Below are 13,174 nucleotides of genomic sequence, written 5' to 3' on the forward strand. Positions count from 1 at the left end.
GTGCAGAAGAGGTTAACTGGAATGCTGCCTGGATTAGAGGGTTTCAGCTACAGGGAGAGGTTGGACAGACTTGGATTGTTTTCTCTGGAATGTCAGAGGTTGAGGGGAGACTTGATAGAAACATAGAAACATAGAAATTAGGTGCAGGAGTAGGCCATTCGGCCCTTCGAGCCTGCACCGCCATTCAATATGATCATGGCTGATCATCCAACTCAGTATCCCGTACCTGCCTTCTCTCCATACCCTCTGATCCCCTTAGCCACAAGGGCCACATCTAACTCCCTCTTAAATATAGCCAATGAACTGGCCTCGACTACCCTCTGTGGCAGGGAGTTCCAGAGATTCACCACTCTCTGTGTGAAAAAAGTTCTTCTCATCTCGGTGAGATAGAAGGATATAAAATTATGGGATAGAATGAGTGGGATAGAAAGGTTAGCAGTTGGACCTTTTTCCCAGGGTTGAAATGCCCAACACCAGAGGGCATAGCTATGATGTGAAAGGGGGAAGTTTAGTGCAGATGTGCAGGGCAAGTTTATTTTCACACAGTGTGGTGGTGGAGGCCGATACAATAGTGGCGTTTAAGAGGCTTTTAGATAGGCACATGGAAGTGCAGGGAATGGAGGGAAATGGATCACCTGCAGGCAGATGAGATCAGTTCAGTGAGGCATAATATCCAGTGCAGGGCCGAGGGGCCCGTTCCTGTGCGTATCACTCTATGTTGCTGTATTCTTGCAGCTGTTTCTGCCCAGAAGCTGTTTATACAGACTAGACGCTCCACCATTGACTCCATCTATACTTCACGCTGCCTCGGCAAAGCAGACAATATAGCCAAAGTCCTTGGAGAGGTATGGGCTATGTGCAGGAAGATGAGTGATGGTCTTGATATTATGTTCAGCACGAACATTGGGGGCCGAAGGGCTTGTTCTTATGCTGGAAGACGTGAAAGGGCTTGCATGTCATTTGTTTGCTGTGCTGTAGGCCTCTGTAGTCAATCATTTAATAATGTAGCTCGGATTGGTCTCTTGTCTTAATTCTGAATGCATTGTTCCCCGAGGAGCACAATGAAGCGAATGTTTTTTCTGTGAAGGAGCATTACAGCTTTCTGTGGTTCCTGAAAAGTGCTTCTTGGGTCATTGCTGATGAAACCGTTGATAGATCGAGCCAATATTGTTCACGCTGGTGGCAAGAAACAATGCATTCAGTTCTTGAATCCTATCTCTGAATAATTGATTCAGCTGTTGCAGTGGACACATTTAGGACTATTAGATTTATCCAGCCTTCGAGCATGTTTCACCAATCAGTGAGTTTACATTTATCTGTGACCTAACTTGTATACTTGCTTTTGTCCATCCTCCATAATCTCTTGTGTTATCAAAAGTCTAGTAATCATTGATCGAAAATGAACAATTGACTCGGCCTCAATTGTCATTTGTGTAAGAGTTTCAAATATCTTCCACCCTTGGCATGCAGATTTAACTCGTGAAATGCTTGATTCTAAACTTTAGACCATGTCCCCTCCTAGAGTTCTAATCAGTTCTTCAAATATGTCTTGATAATATTCATTATCATCTTTAAACTAATGAAATCGCCCTGTTACATACATTTCAATAACTGCTCTCCTACTTTGTTTGTGTAAATTGTCTGATTAATTATCTCTCCCTCCAAAAACACCATCCATCTTGCCTAGAATTGTAAAAGGGTTTGAGTGCAGGAGCAAGGCTATCTTGCTGCAGCTGTACAGGGCCATGGGGAGGTCACATCTGGAAGTTTGTGTGTTATATTGGTCATCTTGCATTGAGGAAGGATGTTTTTAGCATTGAGGGAGTGCAACTAAAGTTTATCAGACTGCCCCTGGAATGGCAGAACTAATTAATGAGGAGTGGTTGAGCTGGTTAGACCAATATTCACTGGTTTAGAAGAATGAGCGTGGATTGAACAGAAACCTGTGAAATTCAACAGGGCAGACTCGCTATAGTAAGTGTGTATGTCATTGGACTGGAGGTAAGGGGGAATTTCTTCACTCAAAATGGTAAACCAGTGCCATTCTCTATAACAAAAGGTAATGGAGACCAAGTCATTAAATATATTCAAGAAGGAGGCAAATACATTTTTTAATACTGAATGATATTGGAGATGTTGGGAATGGGATCTGAAGGGGATGATGAGCAATAATTATGTTGAATGCTAGAGCAGACGGGAAGGATAGAATACCCTGCTCCTGCTGTTTTTGTTATTACTCAGCAAACAAGATATGAAGGGTCGCGACCCACAATATCGCCTATCCATGTCCTCCAGAGATGCTGCCTGTGCCACTGAGTTACTCCAGTACTCTGTTTTACTCAATATTCCAGAATGTGCAATTGCTTGTATCTCTTTGCCTATTTGCTATGTTGGTCTCAGCATGGACCAATATATTGTTCAAGTTAGCTTCAGGTCTCCCTCAAATGCATCATGTTGGCAGCACTTGCTTTTGCTGGCTAAGAATGCTATCTACCTGCAAACTAACCACCACTTTACCCTTATTGTCATCTCCCCCCCCATCCTTCTCCTTCTACCCTTTCTTGGAGTATCTTCTAACAGTCTGTATCCTTGCCAAGTGTCGGCCAACTGCAATGACTTTTTCAAGTGAAAGTAAATTAACTTTTCCAGAAACTTTCAAGTAGTTGAATACAAATTAAGTCTGAAATCAGTCTTTTCTGAGGATTTGCCTGTGCCTATTGATGATTGCCTATGTTAAAATTATTGTCTGATATAATATTTCCAGTTATTAAACAGTTGAGCAGCTGTGAATGTGACTTTCTCAATGACAACTGGCCAATGATGCTGCCTTTTTTGTCTTCGGAATCACGCATATATATTTTTAACTCTCAAATAGTTAAGGCACAATACCTGTGCTTGAATTATTGTGAAATTTTAAGTTTGTTTCAGAGCTTTTTTTAAATCCCCAAAGTTGTCTGATGTTATTGAAGTTGTTCTAACGACAATCAAAATCCTTACAACATGTCTTTTCTCTTATGGTCTAGAAATTCATAGAGTTTGAGGACTCTCAAGAACAGGAGAAGAAGGACCTCCAGATTCGTGTCGAGGTGTTGGAGTCACAGACACGGCAACTTGAACTCAAGGCAAAAAATTATGCAGACCAGAGTAAGTGCACTGAGAATCATTCTCACTGTTACAATCTTAAATAGTACAGGGGTGCAGCGGATCGGCACGGTGCTCAGCGGTAGAGTTGCTGCCTTACAGCGCTTGCAGCGCCGGAGACCCGTTTTCAATCCCGACTACGGGTGCTGTCTGTATGGAGTTTGTTAGTTCTCCCCGTGACCGAACGGGGTTTTCTCCGAGATATTCGGTTGAAGGTGGAAGGTTTTGAAGGTGAAGACTTATAGGTTTGTAGGTTAATTGGCTTGGTACAAGTGTAAATTGTCCCTAGTGTGTGTAGGATAGTATTAATGTGCAGGGATCGCAGGTCAGTGTGGTCTCGGTGGGCCGAAGGGCCTGTTTCCATGCTGTGTCTCTAAACTAAACTAAAGTAAACTAGTATTGTAACATTTCTGCACCAAAAACACATGGCAGACACCTGAGAAGCATGGTATTATTATTTATATTTCTTGTGGGAGAAAAGTTGCCATCAATTTCAGTACAGTACATCAAATTGTAACACTATTTTCTGTGAGGCTTCCTTTGACGATATCAAAGTGGATTAACGGATTTTACTGTTGAGTACTGATTCAATTGATGGTGCTGGATAAAGGGGGAAGGGGAGGGGGGGGGGGTGGTGACTTTTCGGGTCTGACGAAGGGTTTGGACCTGAAACGTCACCTATCCATGTCCTCCTGAAATGTTGCCTAACCCGTTGAGTTACTACAGCACTTTATGCATTAACCGGCATCTGCAGCTCCTCCACAAGAGACGAATACTGTTCTCTCCCATTTTCTTCTCAGTGGTACAGTTTGGAGAAATAGTTATTCCTGACAAACTTTCCCTCTGTTCAAGGGAGCACACTCCTTGATATGCCATGATCCCTGAGGAACCATTAAAATCTGCTTGTAACCCGTGGATCTGGTTTTGAAGGAGGGTCCAATCTATTCCTTTCCATAGGTGCTGGCTGACCTAGAGTGTTTCTGGCATTTGTGCTGCTGTTTTGATGTAGGTGATGGCTGCACACAATGTGTTTGGTTATGGGAAGTGCCCTAGTAGAGCTTACACCTGTTCCCAAGTGGTAGCAACACCTGTGCCTCCAGTAATGTAGTCGTTGGGACATGCCTTGTGGTTTTTTTCCACTCCCAACCGTCCTTTTAACCCACAACCGCTTTTGGACTTCTGTTTATGGACCATTGTGATTTGGCACGTATATTTCTGAAGATAAGAGTCGCAGAGTGATACAGTGTGGAAACAGGCCCTTCGGCCCAACTTGCCCACACTGGCCAACATGTCCCAGCCACACTAGTCCCACCTGCCTGCGTTTGGTCCATATCCCTCCAAACCTGTCCTATCCAATGTATACCGATTGATCAATTTATATTTTTCAGTATGATAAAGTAGTTTTGGGGCAATTATTGGTTCAGAGGCGGAAAGGTTAGAAGATGGAATTTTTAAAAGGAGGAGAGGCGTGGAAAAGGAGGAAAGAAACCAACGTTGTCTCATTGACACAGTTATTTTGATTACACGAGGACAGATTGAATGCTAATTAATCACAACTGAAGTGTGAGGAAAAACAAAAAGGGACAACTGAGAGTTGGGCTGGGGTGAAGCGTATAGAACATTGCAGTTGCAATTCTGATACGAAAGGGAATGCTTGCCAGCAGGTCCGTGGAGAGAGAAACACAGAAATATTCCTGGTGGATGATCTGGCATCAATAGTTTAGTTTAGAGATACAGCATGGAAGCAGGCACTTTGCCTCACCGTATCCACGCTGGCCATCAATCACCTGTTCTTGCTCATTCTATCTTATCCCACTTTCTCATCCATACCCCGCACACTAGGGACAATTTACAAAGACCAATTTACCGACAAACCCACACGTCTTTGGGATCTGGGAGGAAACCGGAGCACCCAGAGGAAACCCACACAGTCACAGGGAGAACGTACAAGTTCCGCACAGACAGCACCCATACTCAGGATCGAACCCGGGTTTCTGCCGCTGTGAGGCTGTGGCTCTACCAGCTGCGCCACTGTGCCACCAAATCTAGCCACCACTGGCACAAAGAAGAAAAGCTGATTATCTGAAATTCAGTATCGAGTGCTGCGGGCTGCAACATGCCCATGTGGCGGAATGCTGTTCTCACATTTGCTTTTGTGCTTTATCAGGGTCGGGGAGAATAATATAAATGCCTTTAGCTAAGCTCTGCCTCTTAAATAGCACACAAAGAAATTGTCAGCTAATCTTCACTGTCATTGGCATTGGCTTTTTTTACTGATTCCCTCCAGCTCTGCAATTTAAGTATGCTTATAAACTCACTTTGCCAGTTGTGATGGACGATCTTTGACCTGAAATGTTATATTTGTTTAGAAACTTAGAAACATAGACAATAGGTGCAGGAGTAGGCCATTCAGTCCTTCGAGCCAGCACCGCCATTCAATATGATCATGGCTGATCATCCAAAATCAGCACCTCGTTCCTGCTTTCTCCCCATATCCCTTGATTCTGTTAGTCCTAAGAGTTGTATCTAATTCTTGAATACATCCAGTGAATTGGCCTCCTGCCTTCTGTGCAGAGAATTCCACAGATTCACAACTATGAGTGAAAAAGTTTTTCCTCATCTCAGTCCTAACTGGCATAGCGCTTATTCTTAAACCATGACCCCTGGTTCTGGACCATCCCCAACACGGGGAACATTTGTCCCTGCATCTGCCCTGTCCGATCCCTTAAGAATGTTACATGCTTCTATAAGATTCCCTCTCATCCTTCTAAACTCCAGTGAATATAAGCCCAGTCGATCCATTCTCTTTCTCCACTGATGCTGCCTGACTTGCTGAGTATTTCCAGCCTTTTTCTCACTTTATATTGAAGAACAGAAACCTAGTTAACATAATACAAAGCAAACTGTTGACATAGTCTCAATTGTGGGGTAGTGGTGGTGAGGTCAGTATAGCCGCAGGTTTTGTGTTTGAGTTCCATTCCAGAAAGATCATATGATCAGATTATTATTTCTTTGAACTCATGACGTTCAACCAAGGACAGTTACCTCATGGCACTATTTGAACATGTTGGGCACGATATAAATATCAGTTGGAACACAATGCTCAAAGTCCACCACAGAGGCAACAAGTGGATACTGAGCAATATTTTGAAGGTGGAAATAAAGAATTGGATGGAATGCTTTGAGAAGGGAATTTGAGAGTGCCGTTCCTGAACTGTTGTTGTGACTGGCAATGGTAGGGTGAAGAGAGAATTGTGCAAGATGCTCGAATAGACAATAGGTGCAGGAGTGGGCCATTCGAGCCAGCACCGCCATTCAATGTGATCATGGCTGATCATCCCCAATCAGTACCCCGTTCCTGCCTTTTAGATTTAGATTTGGATTATTCCTTTAATAATCCTTTTCAGGAAATTACAGTGCCACGACAGCTTCAAGACAAACATCCCCTGACTCCGCTATCTTTAAGAGCCCTATCTAGCTCTCTCTCTTGAAAGTATCCAGAGAACCGACCTCCACGCCCTCTGAGGCAGAGAATTCCACATGTTTGGAATGTTTGGAACAGGCATGTGTATTGGAACGGGGATTTGTCGGACTTGAGGAGATGGGAGACCGAGAGGGATGATACCCAATCTATAAAAAGATGCATGAGCATGTAGATGGAAGATTTCCCAATTAATAGGAAACATTTGTGAATTGAGTGTAAATTGTAGATTGGAACATGTTGGAGCCATGGAGATCCTCAGAGGTTCATTGTATATCACCAATAAACAGATAGGTGCTTTGATAAGAATATCAAAAGGTAAAATGAAATGCAATGGACTGTATTTTTCTGAAATATTTTTCTAAAACATTAAGTAAGTTAAATGAGTTGTTGGTGAGCAGGTGGATAAATTTCCACTTGGTGGGGTGTCTAGATTGCGGGGTCATAGATTGAATAAGGAGTTGGCCATTCAGGATAGGGATGAGAAGCAATTTCTCCCAGAGTGTGATGAATCTTCAACCCAAGAGGATTGTGACGGCTCTATAGCTGCGTATGTTTAGGATGGAGATAGATTTCTGTTCCATTGTGGAATTAAGGGAGATGTGCAGGAAAGTGATACTTGTGTTTACAGATCAGCTATGATTTTTGTATGGTGGTACAGGTACAAGGTTCAAATGGCCTACTCCTGCTTCTATTTGTGCTTGCGTGTTTGTGATCAGCTAAAGGAGGAAGAGGTTTGGTAGTGGTGTCCCCTTTCAGGAACCACGTTGAAGCAAAATCCAAAATATCATCAAAAAGGAAGTGAATAAATATTCTTATTTTAGAAGGAAAAGTTTTGAACGGAAAGCAAAAAATACGTGAAACAACATAAAGACTGCTTTGTTATAAAATCCCACAATTGGGCAGTTCTGTATTTCACGTGCATGAGATTTTAGCCCATGTGAGAATTTTCTTGAAAGCGGTTATAGTGCAAATTTAAGCAGCTGCGATCTGACACTTCAACTGCAAGTGCGAACTGTAACTATGACAACTTATTAACTCCATGTGGGAAAAGTTCTGATGTCCGTTTAGTACAGGAAACGTGAGCAAAGCTGAACTGCAGGACGCTGACTAGAGTGGTTCCAACTGGCTCCTCTTGCCTGTATTTGCTAATGGAAAGAACGGGCTGATTTGTGGCACTGCTCTTTTCACAAGTGTAGAGCAATTCTCTTGGGAAAATGGAGATTGAATATACTCGGATATCTTTTAAAATGCAATCGAGATCATCACTTGCCATGCGAAAATATTTTGTTGATTTCATTAGCCGATTACAGCAAGACTGTGATAACCTGACATTCTTGGGGCTTTCATGGTGGGGACTAGCAGGGTTTCCCAGACCATTGGCTGCATTAGCGAAGAGCGTAAAAAAAAAAAAGAAGCTAAGAATGTAATGCCTTTTTGACAATTGGAACAAAGTAACTGCTTTGCCCTGACTCACACGACTTGTAATGATATTATCAGGGCTGCCAACTCTCACGCATTGAGCGTGAGACTCATACATTTCGACAAATTCTCACGCTGATCACAAATTTCTCACTCTCTGTCGTGAGAAATTCTGTGATCAACGAGAATTTCAAAATCTCATGGGCCACGGGTGTTGGGGAGCCGGGGCTGAGGGATGGAAGCAGAAGCAGCGGCGGGGGCAGATGTGGACGGGGAGCCGAGGCTGGCGAGTGTTTGCCGGGGCTGGCGAGTGTTTGCCGGGGCTGGCGAGTGTTTGCCGGGGCTGGCGAGTGTTTGCCGGGGCTGGCGAGTGTTTGCCGGGGCTGGCGAGTGTTTGCCGGGGCTGGCGAGTGTTTGCCGGGGCTGGCGAGTGTTTGCCGGGGCTGGCGAGTGTTTGCCGGGGCTGGCGAGTGTTTGCCGGGGCTGGCGAGTGTTTGCCGGGGCTGGCGAGTGTTTGCCGGGGCTGGCGAGTGTTTGCCGGGGCTGGCGAGTGTTTGCCGGGGCTGGCGAGTGTTTGCCGGGGCTGGCGAGTGTTTGCCGGGGCTGGCGAGTGTTTGCCGGGGCTGGCGAGTGTTTGCCGGGGCTGGCGAGTGTATGCTGGGGCTGGCGAGTGTTTGCCGGGGCTGGCGAGTCGCTCGCTGCAGCTCCAGCCATGGAGCAACCTCAGTGCAAGAGTCCCGAGGTGTCGGAAGCGTTGCGCCGTTAGTCTCTGTACCGAATTCACCCTGATGACCGGCATGGATCAGGCTGCAGCTCGGTGCATCCTGGAGTTAGGTACCAAGCACTGGGTAGAAACGATGGAAGATAGTGATCTTCAAATGGGGGTGGTTGGGGAAAGCATCCTGCTTGCCTGCTAGATTTTCACTTACTGTAACTGCAGGAAAAATGTTCCCGATGTTGGGGGAGTTCAGAACCAAGGGTCACAGTTTAAGAATAAAGGCTAGGCCAGTTAGGACTGAGATGAGGACGAACTTTCTTCACCCAGAGAGTTGTGAATCTGTTGAATTCTGTGCCACAGAAGGCAGTGGAAGCCAATTCACTGGTTGTTTTCAAGAGAGAGTTACATTTAGCACTTGGGGCTTGCAAAATCAAGGGATATGGGGAAAAAACAGGAAAGAGGTATTGATTTTAGGTGAACAGCCATGATCATATTGAATGGCAGCGCTGGCTCGAAGGACTGAATGGCCTATTCCTGCACCTATTTTCTATGTTTCTATGCTTGAGTATATGGCAATAAAGCTCGACCACTTGATTTTGAAGCATTCATGCATGGTGGAGGACATTTTTGCCACCTCCAACGTGACCCCACCACTCACCACATCTTCCCATCTCCCCCCGCCCCCCGTCTGCTTTCCACAAAGACCGCTCCCTCCGTAACTCCCTGGTCAATTCTGCCTTTCCCACCCGCACCACCCCCTCCCCGGGCACCTTCCCTTGCAACCGCAAGAGATGCTACACGTGTTGCTTTACCTCCCCCCTCGACTCCATTCAAGGACCCAAGCAGTCGTTCCAGGTGCGACAGAGGTTCACCTGCATCTCCTCCAACCTCATCTATTGCATCCGCTGCTCTAGATGTCAGCTGATCTACATCGGTGAGACCAAGCGGAGGCTTGGCGATCGTTTCGCCGAACACCTCCGCTCGGTCCGCATTAACCAACCTGACCTCCCTGTGGCTCAGCACTTCAACTCCCCCTCCCATTCCGAATCCGACCATTCTGTCCTGGGCCTCCTCCATTGCCAGAGTGAGCAACACCGGAAATTGCACCACACCACCCCACCCCCCCCACACCTCGGTCACTACGCTCCCTTGGGCTTGGTCTCTCGCTCGTAACTCTCACCCAATGTTGGCAGCCCTGATATTATAGACCTGGTGTTAATATTAAATTCCAATTGCTGTAAAATAGTGTTGGAGCCAGATTAATTAGGTTATTTGACATCTGTATTTTTAATTGCTTAACTGATCCTCTGTTCAACATTTTGAATGTGCACATCACTTTTTCTCCTTCCATTTACCTGACGGCCACTGGGTCATTGTTCCTAATTAAAACACTAACTCCCCCTCCATCCTATCTCCAATCTGACCTTTCTGTCCTGGGCCACCTCCTTTGTCAGAGTGAGGCCCAGCACAAATTGGAGGAACACTGCTTGGGCAGCTTATTTCGCTTGGGCAGCTTACACCCAGAATGAACATTGACTTCTCTAACTTCAAGTAACTCTTGCTTTCCCTCTCTCTCCATCCCCTTCCTAGTTCTACGACCAGTCTTACTGTCTCCGAATACATTTTATCTCTGTTTGCTTTGTTGTTACCTTCTCTCAACTAACAATGATCTATTCTACATTTTCCTTGATCTCCATTATAATTCTCCTGTTTTCACACCTTACACTTCCTTGTATATACACTAATTTATCTATGTACCTCCCACTCCCCTGACATCAGTCTGAAGAAGGGTCTCGACCCGAAACATCACCCATTCTTTCTCTCCAGGGATGCTGCCTGTCCCACTGAGTTACTCCAGCATTTTGTGTCGTCATCTTCGATTTAAACCAGCATCTGCAGTTCCTTCCTACACACATTGTTCCTAATCATTATAGGCAACTCTTGCATTATGGCCATTTGGGAAATAGAAATTTGCTCTCACATAATTATCAAATCGCCATCCTAAAATTTGTGATACTAAATGAAATTCACTCTCCTGAAATTCATATTGCTACTTTTGCTGTTTTATAATGTTTCTCCTTCCTCCAATATTCCACAAGGCAGTTTCCAGGAGCTGTGTACTCTGAGAACGTGACACTTGCATCATCATCAGAGCTTCTGTCCTGTCCTCTGTGCCACTTCACTGTCCAGGATCACAGCTTGGAATTCTCTTCCCACACATCTGCATCTCTCTCATCTCTTTTGAAATGGTGCTTCAAACTAGTTCCGACAAAGTTGTTTATCATCGGTCCGAATCTTTGACTGTGTTTTGATTTGTCTTGTTACACATCCGTGAAGAATTTTGCTTTCACAGAGTAAGATGTGACATTTTCCAATTAGACTTTTTTTGCAACTGTGGGAATCAAATAAACTTTGAAAGTTCGAAACAGTAAGGCAAGTTGTTGATCCAATTGAGATGTTGAAAGAGAATTGTAATGCTTTGATCTGGAGCTTGCTTATTTGTGTGCCAAAAATATTAGTTATTAATTGGACAATTTTCTGTGGGGGAAAGGTGAATCAATGGATACTATCTGATCAACTCTTCCATTGCAAGCAATACTGTTCCATTTACTGAAGTAACAGTTATTCTTGTCCCAGGTCACCGTTAGCCTGCTGTCAGCCCTTTGTGCCTGTCCGTTTAATAGCTCCCAGTTTAAAACTTGACATACTTTGAAGTGGAACTTTCTTTGCTGGTCTTGCTGTTGTACAGGTTTCCAGCCACATTTAAATTAAATAATATGGAAATGCCAAATCTGCATCTCTTTGCGACCCCATCATAAACAACATTCGTATCGGGGCTATCAGGTAAATAGACATGCAAGTGAAGTAGAAAGTTGGTGTTTAGTATCTGAAAGCCTTGGCAAATTACCTTTTTGTCCCACTTGCTAAAAGTGATAGTTAATGAGTATTCCACAACTGGGATAGGGATCTGGTTCAGGGTGATGTCAGACACGAGAGATTGCAGATATAGGAATCTGCATCAAAAAGACGTTAATCTTCAAGAAAGAACTGCAGATGCTGGAATAAACAAAGGTAGACAAAAAATGCTGGAGAAACTCAGCGGGCGAGGCAGCATCTACGGAGAGAAGGAATAGGCGACATTTCGGGTCTTCTGACTGAAGAAGGGGTCTCAACCCGAGGCTGGACGTTAATGATTCTGTTCGGGTGGATATTGGCACCCATCCCAGAATTCTTTTCCTGTCTAGTTCTGATTGTTCCTGTTCTCACTAACGTGATTATATCTGAACCCTCCGAGGTGGGGAATCAAAGCAAAGGATCAAGCAGCAGCAGAACAGGTCTTGTTTGGCAGTGTTCTAACAGTGGGCAGACTGGACGTAGAACTAGTGAGGTGCATGTTTGACCATAATCCTGTTGAATCAAACAGTGATCTTCAAGGAGCTGAATGGCCTAAAATAGAAGGTAGACACAAAATGCTGGAGTAACTCAGCAGGACAGGCAGCATCTCTGGATAGAAGGAATGGGTGACATTTTGGGTCGAGACCCTTCTTCAGTCTCAGGCCAAAAAGAGAAAGTATTGGAGATACTCAGCGGGTCAGGTAGCATCTGTGGAGAGAAACGGACAGACCAGGGGCCACAGTTTAGGAATGGGGGTAGCCCATTTATAATGGAGATGAGGAAAAACTTTTTCACCCAGAGAGTTGTGAATCTGTGGAATTCTCTGCCTCAGTAGGCAGTGGAGGCCAATTCTCTGGATGCTTTCAAGAGAGAGTTAGATAGAGCTCTTAAAGATATGGATATGGGTAGTGGATATGGGTAGAAGGCAGGAACGGGGTACTGATTGTGGATGATCAGCCATGATCACATTGAATGGCAGTGCTGGCTTGAAGGGCCGAATAGCCTACTCCTGCACCTATTGTCTATATTTGGGGTCGGGACCATTCTGCAGGTTGAATGGCCTGCTCAGATTTTCATGTTTTGCTTGAACTGTGCTTAGAGATGTAAACAAAAAGTCTGTGTTCCAAAGTGTTGCAAAATGCTGCTATTTAAATGACTTTTCCCAAACTACACGCCACCCTTTCTTTCCCTTCCCCTCCTAAGAAGCTTAATGGTACATTACTGCAGTGCCACAACTGCTGAAAGATGTGCATTGTTCAGCAAGTGACCTTTCAATCTAAAATTCATTGTTTAAACCCATAAATTATTTTTTTCCTGTACTTATGGATCAGCATCTGAAGCAAGAATGTTGCTTGCATTTTCAGCTTCTGTGTTCCAGTTCTAATTTATGGACAGTTGATCTACTAGAATGCAGTCAGGCTATAACAGAACATTCTCACGCAGTGTATGTTGTTGTTCTGTCACGTTATAACCCTGATAAATCGGGAAGGATTAATAGTTCTCCACAGTAATCAAAA

The 13,174-nt window shown here is 44.5% G+C and overlaps 1 protein-coding gene across 7 annotated transcripts in view; it reads left to right on the forward strand.

Moving 5' to 3' along the window:
- spag9 (sperm associated antigen 9) overlaps nucleotides 1–13,174 on the forward strand; it is a 132,588-nt gene that overhangs the window by 12,496 nt on the left and 106,918 nt on the right. For all 7 annotated transcript variants that reach the window (XM_033044705.1, XM_033044699.1, XM_033044704.1 and 4 more), the window contains exon 2: nucleotides 3,024–3,144. In XM_033044705.1, coding sequence (XP_032900596.1) covers nucleotides 3,024–3,144 — 121 coding nt within the window. The remainder of the gene's footprint in view (nucleotides 1–3,023; nucleotides 3,145–13,174) is intronic.

This window comes from Amblyraja radiata, chromosome 26 (genome assembly GCF_010909765.2).
Source record: "Amblyraja radiata isolate CabotCenter1 chromosome 26, sAmbRad1.1.pri, whole genome shotgun sequence".
NCBI lineage: Eukaryota > Metazoa > Chordata > Chondrichthyes > Rajiformes > Rajidae > Amblyraja > Amblyraja radiata.